This window comes from Lepidochelys kempii, chromosome 7 (genome assembly GCF_965140265.1).
Source record: "Lepidochelys kempii isolate rLepKem1 chromosome 7, rLepKem1.hap2, whole genome shotgun sequence".
Lineage (NCBI taxonomy): Eukaryota > Metazoa > Chordata > Testudines > Cheloniidae > Lepidochelys > Lepidochelys kempii.
In genome coordinates, this window is record NC_133262.1 from 121,694,168 (window position 1) to 121,710,242 (window position 16,075).

General features: G+C 42.5%; 1 protein-coding gene across 14 annotated transcripts in view; it reads left to right on the forward strand.

Moving 5' to 3' along the window:
- The window catches only part of PCGF6 (polycomb group ring finger 6), a 67,555-nt gene that overhangs the window by 16,036 nt on the left and 35,444 nt on the right, over nt 1-16,075 (forward strand). For 13 of the 14 annotated variants that reach the window (XR_012160080.1, XR_012160086.1, XR_012160087.1 and 10 more), the window contains exons 5-8: nt 148-207; nt 1,908-2,016; nt 10,417-10,444; nt 14,830-14,928. Coding sequence is in view for 2 of the 14 variants with exons in the window: in XM_073354476.1 (XP_073210577.1) it covers nt 148-207; nt 1,908-2,016; nt 10,417-10,444; nt 14,830-14,928 (296 nt within the window). In the remaining 12 variants the exon portion in view is untranslated. Of the gene's footprint in view, nt 1-147; nt 208-1,907; nt 2,017-4,881; nt 5,827-10,416; nt 10,445-14,829; nt 14,929-16,075 lie in introns of those variants that run through there. The other variant, XM_073354477.1, reaches the window with a different exon arrangement.

The window sequence follows — 16,075 nt, forward strand, 5'->3', positions numbered from 1 at the left end:
CTTACAGATGCCTGGGAAGCCCCTATTAATGCTAATTGGAATTGTTCCAGTAAATTCCTTAAGCAGCTATTGGAAACTAGACAGCCAGGTATTGTATTTGCCTTAGGTAACAAAGCCCAGTTTACAATGTATTTTGTATTTTTTCAGGAGAGAAAAAGCAGATGCATGATTTCTATAAAGAAAGAGGTCTAGAAGTACCCAAACCTGGTGAGTTTATTATTACTTTACTTTGGGGGAATAAGTACAGTATTACAACAAGATAAAATTTTAAATATTTCCTAACAGTAGTCTTTCTTTTTGAAATAGTGGTTCACTGTTGGAAGAAATGCCACAATGATCTGAACTCTGTTTCAAGTTATTGAGATTTATTTTGAATTGTTTTGGTTTTGTGCATGCATGTAAAAGATATGTCATGACCATTTAGATATTTAATAAAAACTAGGGATGGTCTTACAGTGTGAAAATGCAACAAATAAATTCCAGTACTACATAGTTCAGAAATGCACAGTATTTTATCTGTGACATACTAATTGCTACTCACTGGAATAATCTTCAGTCATTTATCAGTCAAGTCCTTTTAGCTTTCTCTGTTTGTTTCTCTGTACATAAAATGAAGATTATAGTGCTTCTCTACCTTTCTAGGGTATTATGAAGCTCAATGAACTTATCAGAGACCCATCTAATGAAAAGAGAGTAAAAAGTGCAAAGTATCTTTTCTGATACTTTATTGATCTTGCGAAGATTTTAAAACAGATGTATAAAACACCTAGATGATCATGATATGGTAGGATCTATCCAATACAGCTTATTCAAAAGAAAATTGTCCCTCACTAATGTATTGGAATTCTTTGAATATTTCAATAAAATAGTATGCGTAAGAACTGGTAGGCATAATTTATTTGGATTTGCAAAAGGCCTTTGACAAAGTGTCCCTCACGAGGGAAAGAAAGAAAGAAAATAATTAGTCATGATATGAGACACAAAGTGCTGTTCTGTCTCAGACACTGGTTAAGAGAAAGAAAGCACGGGAGAAATAAATAGTCGATTTTCATAATGGCAATATGAATAACAAGGATATCCAAGAGTTGTTATAGTAAATACTAAAGAGCTTTGAAAGAGAGAGAAATCCTCTGTTCTGAGGCATAAGCCAACCTCCAGCTACCAGGGTTTAGGAGGAAACTTTTTTGTGGGCATGATATTCTATAATTGCCCACTACAAGGTTTCTTCCTTTAAGTAGCTGGTTCTGGCCATTGTTGGAGATAGGATATTGGACAAGACAGATCATTGGTCTGATCCACTAAGGTAATTCCTATGAGAATAAACATAACTGAAAACATCTGAACAGACATTATCTTCTATGCTTCAGGATTTCCCAGTCAATGCCACCTCTGTGTGTTTTCCAGGTTTTATACTCTTTGAGGTAGGGGCTGTCTTCATTTGTTGTGTGCTGTGCAGCAACAAGCACATTGTTGGCACTCAACAAATAATCTAAATTGTTGTTGGATTTCAGCCTGTCCCATTGCACAATGCATATTTTATCTAGAACCAGGAAAGATGTATGTGTGGTGTGCATTTTTGTCTCATTAAGTGTAATTAAGATAAGAAATAAGTTAAATGGTAAGATAATTAAATTATTAGATAAGATATTTAAAGATACCGTTAGAAGTTGAAAGATACTTGTGTAAATGACTTTCATGGCCCATTGTGACATAAACCACTGTTCAGAAAGACGGTATGCTGTATGGTAGGAAAATACCATTATTGGCACTTATACTAAACATGTATTTGAATTAATGAAAGTCATAGTTGAGCTGAGTGGTTATTTATGCCGCATTGTTTGACTTGTATATCACATACAGTGAACTTCAGCAGCTGATACATTTTTTCATCACTTTGATTTCTTTAGCTGTCCCACAGCCAGTCCCTGTGAGCAGAGGAAGACCTCGGAAAGTCTTGGGATCAGTGTTTCGAATCCCACCAGAACTTGACGTCTCACTGCTTTTGGAGTTCATTGGGTGAGTCAAACAAAGACTTGCAGCAGGTGTAAAACTGTAAGAAAGTGTGTGTGAAATGTGAGCACCACACTTAGATTTTGGAATAACTGTAATGGGAGGGTTTTTTTAAAAGTATCTGTCTGGTGGTAACGGGGTCCTTGGGGTGCAACCTGGACTGTGGGACTGCTGAACCCTCCGTTCCACCAGCCTGGGTTCTTCTTGCACTTTGATGCAGATGTCAAGCTACAAACCTCTGATAGGCACTACACTTACACAGCCATACACATGCAGGGACACAGCCAACTGTGTTACATGAATGATCTCCCAGCCACTCATGAACTATCAGTATAGAGGCTCCAGCTGGTTCTCCCCAGCCTTGTACATCTGAACTCATAGAATCATAGACTGTATCGTCTTACACGGGTCTGAAGCCTGACCAGTGTAAGTTCATTACTTAGTTCTTCACTTCATAGGACAGTGGATATGCACCAGCCTTTGTTACCTAAGCTGAGATTTCCTAAGCACTTTAGACAAACTCACTGGTAAGGCTAAAACATAAAAATAAGTTTATTAACTACAGAAAAATGGATTTTAAGTGATTATACATGGTAGGCAGAAAGGTCAGAGATAGTTACCTTAAGAAAATTAAAAGTAAACACGCATTCTAAATCCTAAACTTTTAGTCTAAGCAAGAGTTGAATCGAACGGCTTTTCTCACCCTGACAGATGTTACAATCAGGTTACAGTTCCTCAGTGTACAGACTGGGCACCCTTCCAGCCTGGGACCAAACTCCCTCAATTCAAAGTCTTTTGTCCTCCAGACATTCTTCCCGGTGTTGAGTTGGGGGGAGGGGAGAGAGGCCAATTGATGTTTCACAGTCTCTCTTTTTATACCTTCTTCCAACTTGCTAGAAAGAGTGGCTGGTACTGGGATCTGGGTGGGGAGGCTGGGAATATATGGGCAAGATGATTGGGACTGGATGTCAGGGATGGGATGCTACGAATGGGAGCTTGAGAGGAGAACAGGTGGGGACTGGGAGCCAGTTGGCAGGCAGGGGGTAGAATACTGTGATCTAATGACTAGATGGGGGAGAATAGTACTGATTGGGCATGAAGACTGGGACTAAGGACCAGGTGAAGGGAGGAGACAGATCTGACAAGAAGCTGGGAATGAAGGGGGATAACTGGGACTGGTTGGCCAAAGAGACTGGGATAGATAACCAGGGACAGAGGACACCGGGACAAGGAGCCAGGAAGGCAGGGGGATGCTACTAAAATTGGATTAGGAGACCAAGGAGCCACTGGGAGCCAGTGGTTGGGGAGGGAGAACCAGGTCGCACAAGGAGCCAAGAGGGAAGAACTGGGACTGGCTGGGCAAGGACAGTGGGACTGTCTGAGGGGAGGGGAAGTGACTGGGACTCGGACAGCAAGCCCAGAAGGAGGATTGACTGAGGAAGGAGATTGGAACTGAGATGAGAAACCTAAAGGGTGAAGATTGGGTCAAGGAGCCAGATGTGGGAAAGAGACAGCACTGAGGTAGGGACAGATCAGAGGGAACAAGACGGAAGGGGTAAAGCTTGTGGGGGGGAATGGGCAGAAGTGTTTGTGCCCACTTGACACTCCCTTCCAGAGTCTGGAATGGAACCAAAGATTCCTGAGTTTCCCCACTGAATCATAGAAGATTAGGGTTGGAAGAGACCTTAGGAGGTGATCTAGTCCAACCCGCTGCTCAAAGCAGGACCAACCTCAACTACATCATCCCAGCCAGGGCTTTGTCAAGCCGGGCCTTAAAAACCTCTAAGGATGGAGATTCCACCACCTCCCTAGGTAACCCATTCCAGTGCTTCTCCATCCTCCTAGTGAAATAATTTTTCCTAATATCCAAACCTAGACCTCCCCCGCTGCAACTTGAGACCATTGCTCCTTGTTCTGTCATCTGCCACCACTGAGAACAGCCTAGCTCCATCTTCTTTGGAACCCCCCTTCAGGTAGTTGAAGGCTGCTTCAAATGCCCCCGCACTTTTCTTTTTTGCAGACTAAATAAGACCAGTTCCCTCAGCCTCTCCTCATAAACCATGTGCCCCAGCCCCCTAATCATTTTCGTTGCTCTCTGCTGGACTCTCTCCAATTTATCCCACATCCTTTCTATAGTGGATGGCCCAAAACTGGACACAATACTCTAGATGTGGCCTCACCAGTGCCGAATAGAGGGGAGTTATCACTTCCCTTGATCTGCTGGCAACGCTCCCACTAAGGCAGCCTAATATGCTGTTAGCCTTCTTGGGAACAAGGGCACACTTTTGACTCATATCCAGCTTCTCATCCACTGTAATCCCCAGGTCCTTTCTGCAGAACTGCTGCTTAGCCAGTCAGTCCCCAGCTTGTAGCAGTGCATGGGATTCTTCCATCCGAAGTGCAGGACTCTGGACTTCTCCTCGTTGAACCTCATCAGATTTCTTTTGGCCCAATCCTCCAGTTTGTCTAGGTCACTCTGGACCCTATTCCTACCCTCCAGTATATCTACCTGTCCCCTCAGCTTAGTGTCATCCGCAAACTTGCTGAGGGTTCAATGCAATCCATCCCATCATCCAGATCATTAATGAAGATGTTGAACAAAACCGGGCCAGGACTGACCCCTGCTGCACTCCGCTTGATACCAGTTGTCAACTAGATATCGGGCCGTTGATCACTACCCGTTTAGCCCAACAATCTGGCCAGCTTTCTATCCACCTTATAGTCCACTCATCCAATCCATACCCTTGTGTTTCCTCCCGGTATCCCACTTACCTCAGGGGTTAGGTCTCCATCCCCAGCGAACCTAGTTTAAAGTCCTCCTCACTAAGTTAGCAAGCCTGCCAGTGAAATGCTCTTCCCTCTCTTCGTTAGGTGGATCCCATCTCTTCCTAGCAATCCTCCTTCCTGGAACAACATCCCATGGTCGAAGAATCCAAAGCCCTCTTCTGACACCACCTGTGTAACCATGCATTTACCGCCACAATTGGATCGTCCCTACCTGGGCCTTTTCCTTCAACAGGGAGGATGGAGGAGAACATGACTTGTGCCTCAAACTCCTTTATCCTTCTTCCCAGAGCCACGTAGACTGCAGTGACCCATTCAAGGTCATTCTTGGCAGTATCATTGGTGCCCACGTGGAGAAGTATGAAGGGGTAGCGGTCCGAGGGCTTGATCAGTCTCAGCAGACACTCCGTCACATCCTGAATTCTAGCTCCAGGCAAGCAACACATTTCTTGAGTTTCCCAGTCTGGGCAGCAGATAGATGACTCCATCCCCCATAGAGCATGACTCCGTCCCCAAGCACCACCACCACCACCACCTCTCTCTTGCTGTCAGCAAATATCCAGCAAAACCACTATCCTTGCCTTCCCAAACTGCTGACTAGACAAAGCCATCAGCTCACAAGGCTGCCTAGGCTCATCCCAAATCTCCTGACCAGGCACATTGCCACTCCCCACAGACAAACTGCTGCTCTTCTCACTACTCTGAGCTTCTTCCAGCAAATTACAGTTACCCTTTTCAGCTTCATTTTTACAAGCTGTACTAGCCAACAACTATCCAGCAAACTGTCCCATCCTCCTCTAGTGCTGGCCCATGTAGAGAATGACAATTTACTACTGCTGTCTGGTACTCCATTAGCTCAAGTGGCTGAGGATTGTGCAGTCATTCCAAAGGTTCCAATCCTGCTGATGAACCATGTGAGTGTCAGTGTGATGGGATTTCTTTTATTTAATTTTAAGTCTAGGAAATTGCACTCACAAAACTACAATAAAAGGTTTCAGAGTAACAGCCGTGTTAGTCTGTCTTTGCAAAAAGAAAAGGAGTACTTGTGGCACCTTAGAGATTAACCAATTTATTTGAGCATGAGCTTTCGTGAGCTGTAGCTGTAGCTCACGAAAGCTCATGCTCAAATAAATTGGTTAGTCTCTAAGGTGCCACAAGTACTCCTTTTCTTTCTACAATAAAAGGACATTATTACAGTTGCAAAGTCAAGCACTGAAAAGTTAGGAAATGCCAGAAATGCCTGTGTAATCTTAATTTGCCCCCTCCCACACACCCCGTTCCCCTGCATTTTGCATTTAATTATGTAATCACATAATATTTCCACAGGACCCCTGCATCATTACACACACAGGGTGGACCATGCTCTAGGAATGAATTAAGGGTATGTAGTGAATTAAGCACATCTATAGGACCCCTGCCTCATTTGTTGCAGAAGTTGAAAGGTATGTGCTGAATGAGACGAGATTTCAGGAACAGACAGGATGGCATCCTGGCTAAGGCAGTTGAATACTGGCCTGGTAAATTGGATTCTATCCCTGTCTCTGACAAAGACTTTCTCTGTGAGTCTGCACAAGTCACTTAAAAACAGTTCACAGGTGGTCACTAATTATTTGTTCCTTTTTTCTGGATCCCTGACTCAAGACCCAGGAGTCTGATTTTCGGAAGTGCTGAGCAGTCACAATGTGTTTTGAACATCTGAAGTGCTATAGTATGCAATCAGGTCTTGGGTGTCTCAAATTGGGCGCCCAAAATTTGTGGGTACATTTTATCTTAATCTCTGTGCCTCAGTTCCCCATCTGTAAAATGGGGATAATGACTCTTCATCTCACAGGAGCATTCTGAAAATAAATTAATGTTTGTGAAGCACTTGGATCCCATAGTGATGAGCACCATAGAAAAGTCCATGAGGAAATTATAAATTCTGTGTGCAGAGCAAGGTCTGAATATTTTGTAGTAAATAAAGGTTGGAGCCACATTGTCTATTCAAAAAGATCAAGGAGCCCTTGTGGCCCCTTAGATTCTGGCCTCTCCTAGCTTTTAAGTGATTGACTTTGCAAACTTAATAATGTTCCTTTAACTCATATTTTAATGTGCTTCTCTACCATAATCAGTGTGATATAACAATATACATTCCACTAGCACAGTCCATGCAGGTTCCCATTGACTTCAGGCCCATTCCATTGCAAGATTGGGACCTAAGCTTGATAGAAAACATTGCTGCATTACACCACAAGGTGGCAGAGACAACCTGCACAGAGCGTAAAGTGACAAATGGGTACATTTACATTCTTTGCAGCTCAGCTAGTACGTTGACAAATCTTCACCTTTCTGGATATATAAATACGTAATTGGTAAGTGGCAACTTCTTAAAAACTGAAATATTGTTTTAGCACAAAATGTCCTTTAAAGGCAACACACATCAAGGCTACAATTTTTTTGAAGGAAAGATATGCTTTTGAGAACATTAGTAATGGTTAATGACTATATAGACAGCTTCTTGACACTGTCCTTAACTATAAAATAATTTGCAGTTTGGGTTGATTTGAGAAAAGTAAATCTATTTAAATTAGCCCTTGTTTAAGATTATGCCATTAATTTTTTCTTTGATTCTCAGCAGATGCATTTTTCTTTTATCAGTACAAAAGGACTTTTGTCAGGCAATTTAGATCCCAAATCTAGGGTGTGTGTGTGTGTGTGTGGCTTGATTGAATTTGTTTTTCTGCTGGCTTGATTTTGAAGCTTCCCTTTAAGTGTTTGCAACTCAAACATTACAGTTTTATGCAAAAGTTCAGTATACAATGTGAAACTGACTAGTTTGGTTTCATTGACTATACTGAGTGAAGTACAAAAATTAAGTAAATGTAAAAAGAGTGAAGACCTAAACTAAAAGAGCCACAACAAAAACATTCTTTTGGGTGCAGTAATCTAAGGAGCCAGTAAGAAAAGTAACAGCAGTAACAAGGGGCTTGTATTTTTTAGGTGACTGTCATTTTTTTTTAACCTTTGCTCTTAGGCAGATGTTTAAGAATTGCAGATGTTGTAAAAAATGCTCTGCTTTCCTCTTCAAAACTTAAAATCAGAAATAACGTGCCCAGGAAATGGAGGGCGAGATTATGAAGTCTCAGCGACTAAAGAAAACTTTAAAAGGGTTGGGTCAACCAGCCAGAGTTTTTTTACATTAAAAATTTGCTCCCAAATTACTTGTATCATGTGCTCATGAAATGGTTAAATATTTTCTGCAGCACTGGAAATGGATCAGAGAGAGCCACTCCTGGAACAGAAATGCTTATCACTATCTTTTTTTTATTTCCCCTTCTGATAACATTATTCTTCAGTCCCTTTTAAAATCTTTCTGACCATACTCTCCTGTCCAATCTCAGACACACATACAGATAATGAATAAAATGAGGCATTCTGAAAGATAAAATTCTAGCCTGCGTGATTCTGTCCCTACACCTAGGAAAAGGCAGCTAATCTTTTAAAATACATTTCAGTAGCTGATTGTAATGCTGGTTTTATGCAACTCTCTATCTCGTGGTAGGCACATACTGGAGATGGTGATATCTAAATATAGCAATCTAAAGCTTCACGCTAACACTTGGTCCATGTAGGCATTGCAAAGACATTTTTCTCTGTTACGTGTATGTGGTCTGTAGCAATTATAGTCAATAAACATATTAAATGGGCAGTGCTTGATTCTGCTTCTTCCAATACAAACTAAGTGCTGCATTATTTCTCACACACATTGTTAGTTGACACACAAATAATGAGACCTGAAGAAGTGGGCATTGTTCATGCTGAAAGCCATCCTTTTTAGAGACTTTGTAGTAGGTAAAACTCTGATAGCTTGTTTTTCCTGTGTTGAACTGTTAGCTGGAATTCTTCTCTGCCTCACCCTCACCACCTTAAAATGTACAGTATTGTGCTGTTTTTCAGGCATAGTCTCTGGACCAGATGGCCAACTGGTGTGTTAACCAGTGTATCTCCATTGAAGCCAGTGTAGCTCTTGATTTACACTAGCTGCAAATTTGGCTCTCTATTTCTTTTTGTTGGGGGAGAAGGGGTTGGCCAATTCCTTTTTGCTTTCATCTGAAGCATTTGATATTCTCCTTCTTTCCTAGATAGTGTCTGCACTAATCAACATATATGTACTACTCCTGGGGAATTCTGCGCCATTGCGCATGTGCAGAATTAATGTCTCCTGCAGATTTTTTTCTCTGCAGAATATAGATTCTTCTGGAGAGGAGCAGTAGCTACACCTTTTGCCCACCAGGGGCTGCTGTGGCACCAGAGGAGAGGGCAGCCAACCAGCAGCGAAGGCTGCATTTCTCACAGTGGGGCTAGATGAGGAGGCACAGGACGGACAGAGGGGCATACGGGGCTTCTGGGGGGGGTCGCAAATTGGGGTTCAGAAGGGCTAGTGGGGGGACAGACTGGGGCATGAGTCAGGAGCTAGTGGGGTAACTCCATTGAGCCAGGGGCTGAATGGGTTGGGGGGGGCGTTGCAGGGCCACATGGGGACAGGGGCGGATGTGCCTGACTGAATGGGAGAGACTAGGGTTCTGCCAGGGTCTGCATGGGGGAGGTTCCCCAACTCTCTAACAATCCCTCCCCCACCAAAAACAACTGTTCCATACTTCTCCCGCCCACACCTAGGTTCACTGCCAGGCTCCTTTACAGCAATTACTTCCCTCTCCCTCAGCTCCTCTGTTACCCTTGACTCCCTCAAGCCTTTGCAATGCTTTTGAGGGATGCAGGAAATGTTTCTGTATTGTAGTTTAAATGAATTATTACTCAAAGTTCTGTATTAATATATTTGTCAAAAAAAAATCCTGAATTTTTTTTTTGTCTATATTGTTACAGACATACTTGCTGACAGGTATTTTGAAATAAATTATCATAATAAATGAAACTGGCATGGTTATATTGTGTTATTTTGACAAATAAAATATGCAGAATTTTAAAATATTGTGCACAGAATTTTTAATATTTTGGCACTGCATTTTTTATTTTTTGGCGCAGAATTCCCCTAGGAGGAATGTACTCTGAAAGGTCTATGTTTAGCCCCAAGGATCTCTACAATGGTGTGAGATGCTCTGTCAGTATTATTGAGCACTGTCTATTAGCAGCTTAGATACCAGTAATAAGCACAGTATAAATACCTAGACAGCAATGTTTGTAACCTTTGGAAGACATTTTTATTTTTCTAGTTATCCATGCTATATTTTGTTCCAGATCACTCCTAAGAAAGTTAATGTTATATCTGATAGTTTACACTATATATGAGATTTGAGTGTGTTATTCTGGCTTATTTGTTTTGTTTTCACTTCAGAGTGGCAGATTTAAATATGAAAAAGACATAAAGGGTTTATTTTACAGGAATGCAATAGAGGAGAAAAAGGAACAACTATATAAATGCAATCTATTTGTATTTCATTTATTATTATGAATTCAATTAAAAGGAAATACCTTGGGTTTTTGGTTTATTTTTTTTAAGGGTATTTAATGCACCAAAACTGTGTGGTATGATTGTGGCTTATTGATTATAGTAACTTGAGGTTGCTAATAACCATGTCGCTTAGAGATATTATTGATTATGTTAACTTTTCTCTTGTCTTTCAGAGCTAATGAAGGCGCAGGGAATTTTAAGGTGTGGATGTGACTTGAATTTATTTTCCTATACATTTCACTTGGGAAATTTGTATAACTTTAATCTAATTTAATTTAGCTCATCCGGGTTTGCTTTGCACTAGAAGTACACCTGGACACACAATCTGGAGTTTACCCAGTGGAGTATAAAGTGATATTGAGCTACATTGTACTTTAAAATCCATCATAATGCATAATGTCACAGGGTGTGTCAAGAAGAGAGACTACAAAGGCAGGAAAATAATATTTTAGTGTGGGAGAATGGAACATAATAAAACTGACTAGTCTCGCTTGTTGCTTCAGGCTCTGTCTCTGGGGGATGAGTGCCCTTATTGTACGTTTATTTGGAATTCTGCCCAAGGGAATAGTCGTGCCCAAAGTGTTGCAGTTTGTTTTGTTTTGTTTTTGTTTTTAAATCTCTGATTTGTTCTGGAAGATGTAGTTTTTAATGTGTGTTTCTGTACTCATCAACCAAGAGGTAGTAGTCTTGAGTTCTAATGTATAACCGCAGGAGGAAGATGGAAGGCACAAAGAAATACTTGTGCCTATTTGCTAGGCAGCTAAATAGACTTCCCTGGTCAGTTGCTAGTTCACTCTCACCTTGATCTCTCTGTTAAAGACATTCATCTCTTCTCTGAATAGTGGTTACTGAACTGGAAAATAAATACAGCTCCGCGGTATTGTAATGTAGAGTCAACTAAAACTTGTTCCTACTGTGCCAAATCAGTGTTGTCTCACAGTGTGAAACTGCCCATCTCTTGCTGCCTTCTCCATAATTTGACAGGCTGTAATTAAGGATGTGCAAAGTGTATCATTTCAGTATGTGAATAAATACCTTGGAAACAGGCTCTATTCAAGCCAAGCAATAGATAGAACTTTAAATTATGTAGTCACATATTACATTTTATCTTTTATGACAGCAGGATATTAGGAATAAAAAGCTATGGAACAGCACAGAGTAGCAGATTGTAAAAGAGAAACTAAACATGGGTACGTTTAGCATGGAGATATGCAACCTTAATATTTAAGAATGGGAGCAAACAGCATTTTACTAACATATTACATATAATTTGTCTTAATTCTTTCCCATCCTTTCTCCTTTGCCTCATCTTTATTTTTAGCTGGGTTGATACCTGTCCAGACTGCAGGCACAAATCTGAAAAGGTGCAACTCGGGTGCAACTACTCACCTTTGTTATGATTTATTAATCATTATTGTAGAGCTTAATAGCCAACTGAGAACAGGGCCCCACTGTACTGGGCACTCTACCAACACTGAAATGAGATTGTCCCTGTCCCAAAGGGCTTAGCTGAGCCTACAACTGAATTGTGAATGTAGATTTTGTGAATAAGAAAGTAATCTGCAGAGGGGAAGCTGCCTTCCTGAAAATATCTCCAGCCAAGTTGCTTTCTCTACATTGTTCTCTGCCCCTCCGGTGTTTTTTCTCCTGCATTGTTTCTTTGTTTCTGCCCCTTACCCCTGTTTCACCCTCATTCTCTTTGCCTTGGATTGATCCCATTTCCCCATCAATTCTTTGCTCAGCTTTCTGGATTTGAAGAGGTATACATGGTTTCACGGTAGATGTAACGTTAGCTTACAAATTGAGTTTAAAGCAATTCAGCCATTTTACTGGCACAGGAAAAAATCTCCAGTACTGAAAAATGTCCATATCAGATGCATATTTGTTCCCAGTAATAAAAACATTTGTCAGGGGCAATAAAAAGTCTAAAACATTAGAGGGAAATAAAAAACATTTACTGAGGCTGATGTGTATGCACAGTGACCGCCTTCCACAAGGAGTTTTCCTTCATTTTCATACTATGTTTCTAAGCTATGCAGATGGCACCTCTTAGTTCATATAATGGCTTCAGAGGAAGCTGCTCAGATGTAGGCACTGAATACAGATTAAAACCCACTAGAGTTAAATGCATTTTATATTATTAATACATATCAACAAGTGAGCTGTAGCTCACGAAAGCTCATGCTCAAATAAATTGATTAGTCTCTAAGGTGCCACAAGTACTCCTTTTCTTTTTGCATATACATTACTTAGGTATTCAGAGATTATGCAAACCTCAACTACGTCTGTCACCTCCTGATGTGTAGTTTCAGAGCCACATGGTATGTCAGTGTCATGATTTTTCCCTTGGGGACAGGAGAGTTTGTATTTCTTTAGTGCTGAAATTGGTGGGTAGGGGGAGAATTAGGAGTCAAATCAAATTTGACCTAAAGGTTAGGCTTCATAAAACAGTATCTTACAACACCTGAATGCAATTGAAATGTTTCCATAAGATGATGGTTGTTTTTTTAAATTCCAGTAGAAAGTCTAGTTACAAATATTCTCCTGCAGTGTTTGCAACCCAACCATTGTACTGGCCCATGAGAACTTGTCTGAGCTGAGAGAAACTGCAAAAATAAATTGCATAGACAGAAATAGGTTTTGGTTTTTAAAACACTTTCTATTTTAATAATCTAAGACAGGGTTTGTGACATAGGTAAGGAAATTGATTTTTTTTGTAAGCTGATCCAACCCCTTTTTAAGCCATAAATACAGGCTTCCAGTAACAGCCTGACTGAAACTCAGCTTTAACTCAGAAGTCTTCTACAAACATTGAGTTCCAGGTTCTGCCAGCTTTTATTCACAATGTACTGTATTCCACAAGTAGTCCCATTGGTTCCAATTGGACTGTTAACAGACTGATACTAACATGGATGAAGGTGGCAGAACTGGGCCCTGAATGATCTCAAAGAATCACCTTTAACTCCCTTGAATGCCTTTACTGGCTGTTTTTCTACATCACTTTCCACTTCCTTGCTATGTCATTAATAAGCCCCCATTTACTTCTCTGCTTTCATTTCCTCCTCTTTTTTTCCTCCTTATGCTCTTATTTCTCTCCCCACACTACCTCCTTTCTCACTCTTGGCTTCATGCTTTTCTGCTTCTTCCAGCCAAGCTAAATCTCCAAGTTCAAATCCCTCGTTCAGACCCGTTTCTTGTGAAACCTCTCTACCTGGATTCCCTATCAGCATTGTCCCCTTATCTCCTTCCTTCTGCATAATTCTCCTGTGTATCTGAATTAGATTGTGAGATCCACTGGGCAGGGGACTTTTTTTTTTAATGTGCCTTGTGTGTTCTATAAACAATGCTCTGATTCGTGCTGTACACAAAGCTACAGTAGGGTCAGCAAAGTAGTTCTGACTCTGTTTCTGACTTCTATGCATTGTTGTTTGAACATGATAGCTATATTATTATAGGTGGAATAAATATTTGTGTCTGTGACTTAAATCAGAGTAGTTTGGCCTTTCGTGTTCATTGTACTCTTTGTATTTGCAATATGGCTTGGCTAGTAAATCACAGCCGTCCATAATTTAATGTAAAAATCCAATTAATTGGGACAAAGGGAACTCCATCTATCACGTTGAGTGCTGCAGCCTGTTCTGTCTTTGTGCCTCTTCTTTGTATCCACCCAAATCATTAGGCAGCTGTTTAGCATTTTATCTGTGAAAAAAATCCTTTTAAAAAAATATCTTCAAGAATGGCATAATAAACGTCATGTTACAGTCCTCACCATGGAAATACTTGGAAATGACAGTAAAAGCGTCCCATCCAGTCTAGCCATTGTATTCACCACTGTGACACATTGAGTTGAAAATGATTCTGGGATTCAGATAGTGCTAATCTAGCCCCAGCAGAACTGAAACGTCACTTACAAGAGGCTAAAAAAAAAAAGAAAATTACGCTGTGCGAGCTGGGAAATACCAGAGGGTTTTATTTTCTTAGTGTAGCTCTGAAGTGTGGCCTGAGCTCATAGGCCTGACCCCCATTTTATAAAACTTCTGTCTGTGCCTGTGGCAGGCAACTCCTTTGTTCACAGATTAAAAGAGGTATTTACCATACTGCATTAGAGCAATTTAATGTCTGTGCTGTAGTAAATTATGTACAGCATCTGTGCTGCCTGGTAGTTAAAATTGGCACGCAAACTTGGAACTCCGTCCTGCTCTTGTTGACGTCAGTGCAGGTTTTTGCCACAGATTTAGATAGATTCCCAGGGTCCAATCCTGCTCCGGTTTATTATTTTGTATATAGTGCCTTTCATCCCAAAGTGATCTAGAAACAGGACAGAGAGGAACTCAGTCAGAGGTTAGGGGTTTGTTAATGGAGTGGATGGGTGAGGTCCTGTGGCCTGCGATGTGCAGGAGGTCAGACTACGTGATCATGACTGTCTCTTCTGGCCTTAAGGTCTGAGTCTAATTCAGCTATCTTCAGCTGTAGTGTGTGGGCCCTTTGAGCAGGGGTTAGGCTTGGGCTGGAGGAATCCTCTGTAGAGAACCATGGGTGGGAGCACTCAGCATTTTTAAGTTGCTTACCGTCTGCTCTTTCTGCAGCCATTGGAAAAGAAGTTTGTGCGAGTTTCAGGAGAAGCAACCATCGGACACGTGGAAAAATTCCTGCGAAGAAAAATGGATCTTGACCCAGCTTGTCAGGTAGGTTACAAGAGAGGCATTCAGCCCACCTTAGGGTCAAGACTTTTTTTCTTAATATTTCAAGTGAGTGATGTATTCCATGGCTGCTGGTTCACCCTGATCATTGCAGTACGTGTCCAGCAAACAAGGCTGGCACGTAGGGTATGTCTACACTGCATCTGGAAGTGAGCCTCCCAGCCTGGGTCGACATTCTTTTGTTAGCAGGGCTCTCGCTAGCATGCTAAAATAGCTTTGTAGATGTTGCAGCTCGGAGCTTGGGCTGTCAAGCCTGCGCAACATCAAAGCAATGTCAATAGAGCTGTTTGTTAGCATGCTAGTGGAAGCCCGACTAATGCAAATCTGTCAACCCAGGCTGAGAGGCTTGCTGTCAGATACAGTGTAGATCAGTGGTCACCAAACCTGGGGACTCTCCCAGTCGATTGCGATCTCCGGCCACGGCGGTACAGCAGGGCTGCCTGCTGCTAAGGCAGGCTCCCTGCCTATCGTGGCCCCATGCTGCTCCCAGAAGCGGCCAGCACAGCCAGGGTGGGCCCGGGAGGGCAGGGGTCACCTGCACTGTTCCTGCCTGCAAGCACCACCCCCACAGCTCCCATTGGCCGGGACGGGGAACTGTGGCCAATGGGAGTTTTGGGGGTGGTGCCTGCAGATAGGGGCAGCTCACAGAGCCATGTGTCCCCGCTCCCAGCCCTCCAGGGACTGCAGGGGCATGTAGGCCCCTTCCGGGAGTGATGTGGGGCCCCAGCAGGCAGGGAGCCTGCCTTAGCTTCGCTGTGGTGCCAACTGAGGTAAGTGTCGCCTGGCAGGAGTCTGCACCCCAGCCCTGACCCCCTCCCAGAGCTAGCATCCCATACCCACTCCTGCATCCAAAAATCCTCCTGCATCCCAAGCCCTGCCCCAGCCCTCAGCCCCCTCCCAGAGCCAGCAACACCCCATACCCCCTTCTGCATCCCAACCCCCTGCCCCAGCCCTGAGCCCCCTCTCAGAGCCAGCACCCCGTACCCCCCCTGCACCCTAATCCCCTGCCACAGCCCTGACCCCCCTCCCAAAGCCAGTACTCCCTCCTGTACCCCAACACTCTGCCCCAGCCCGGAGCCCCCTCCTGCACCCAAATACCCTCCCAGAGCTTGCACCCCTCACCCCCTCCTGC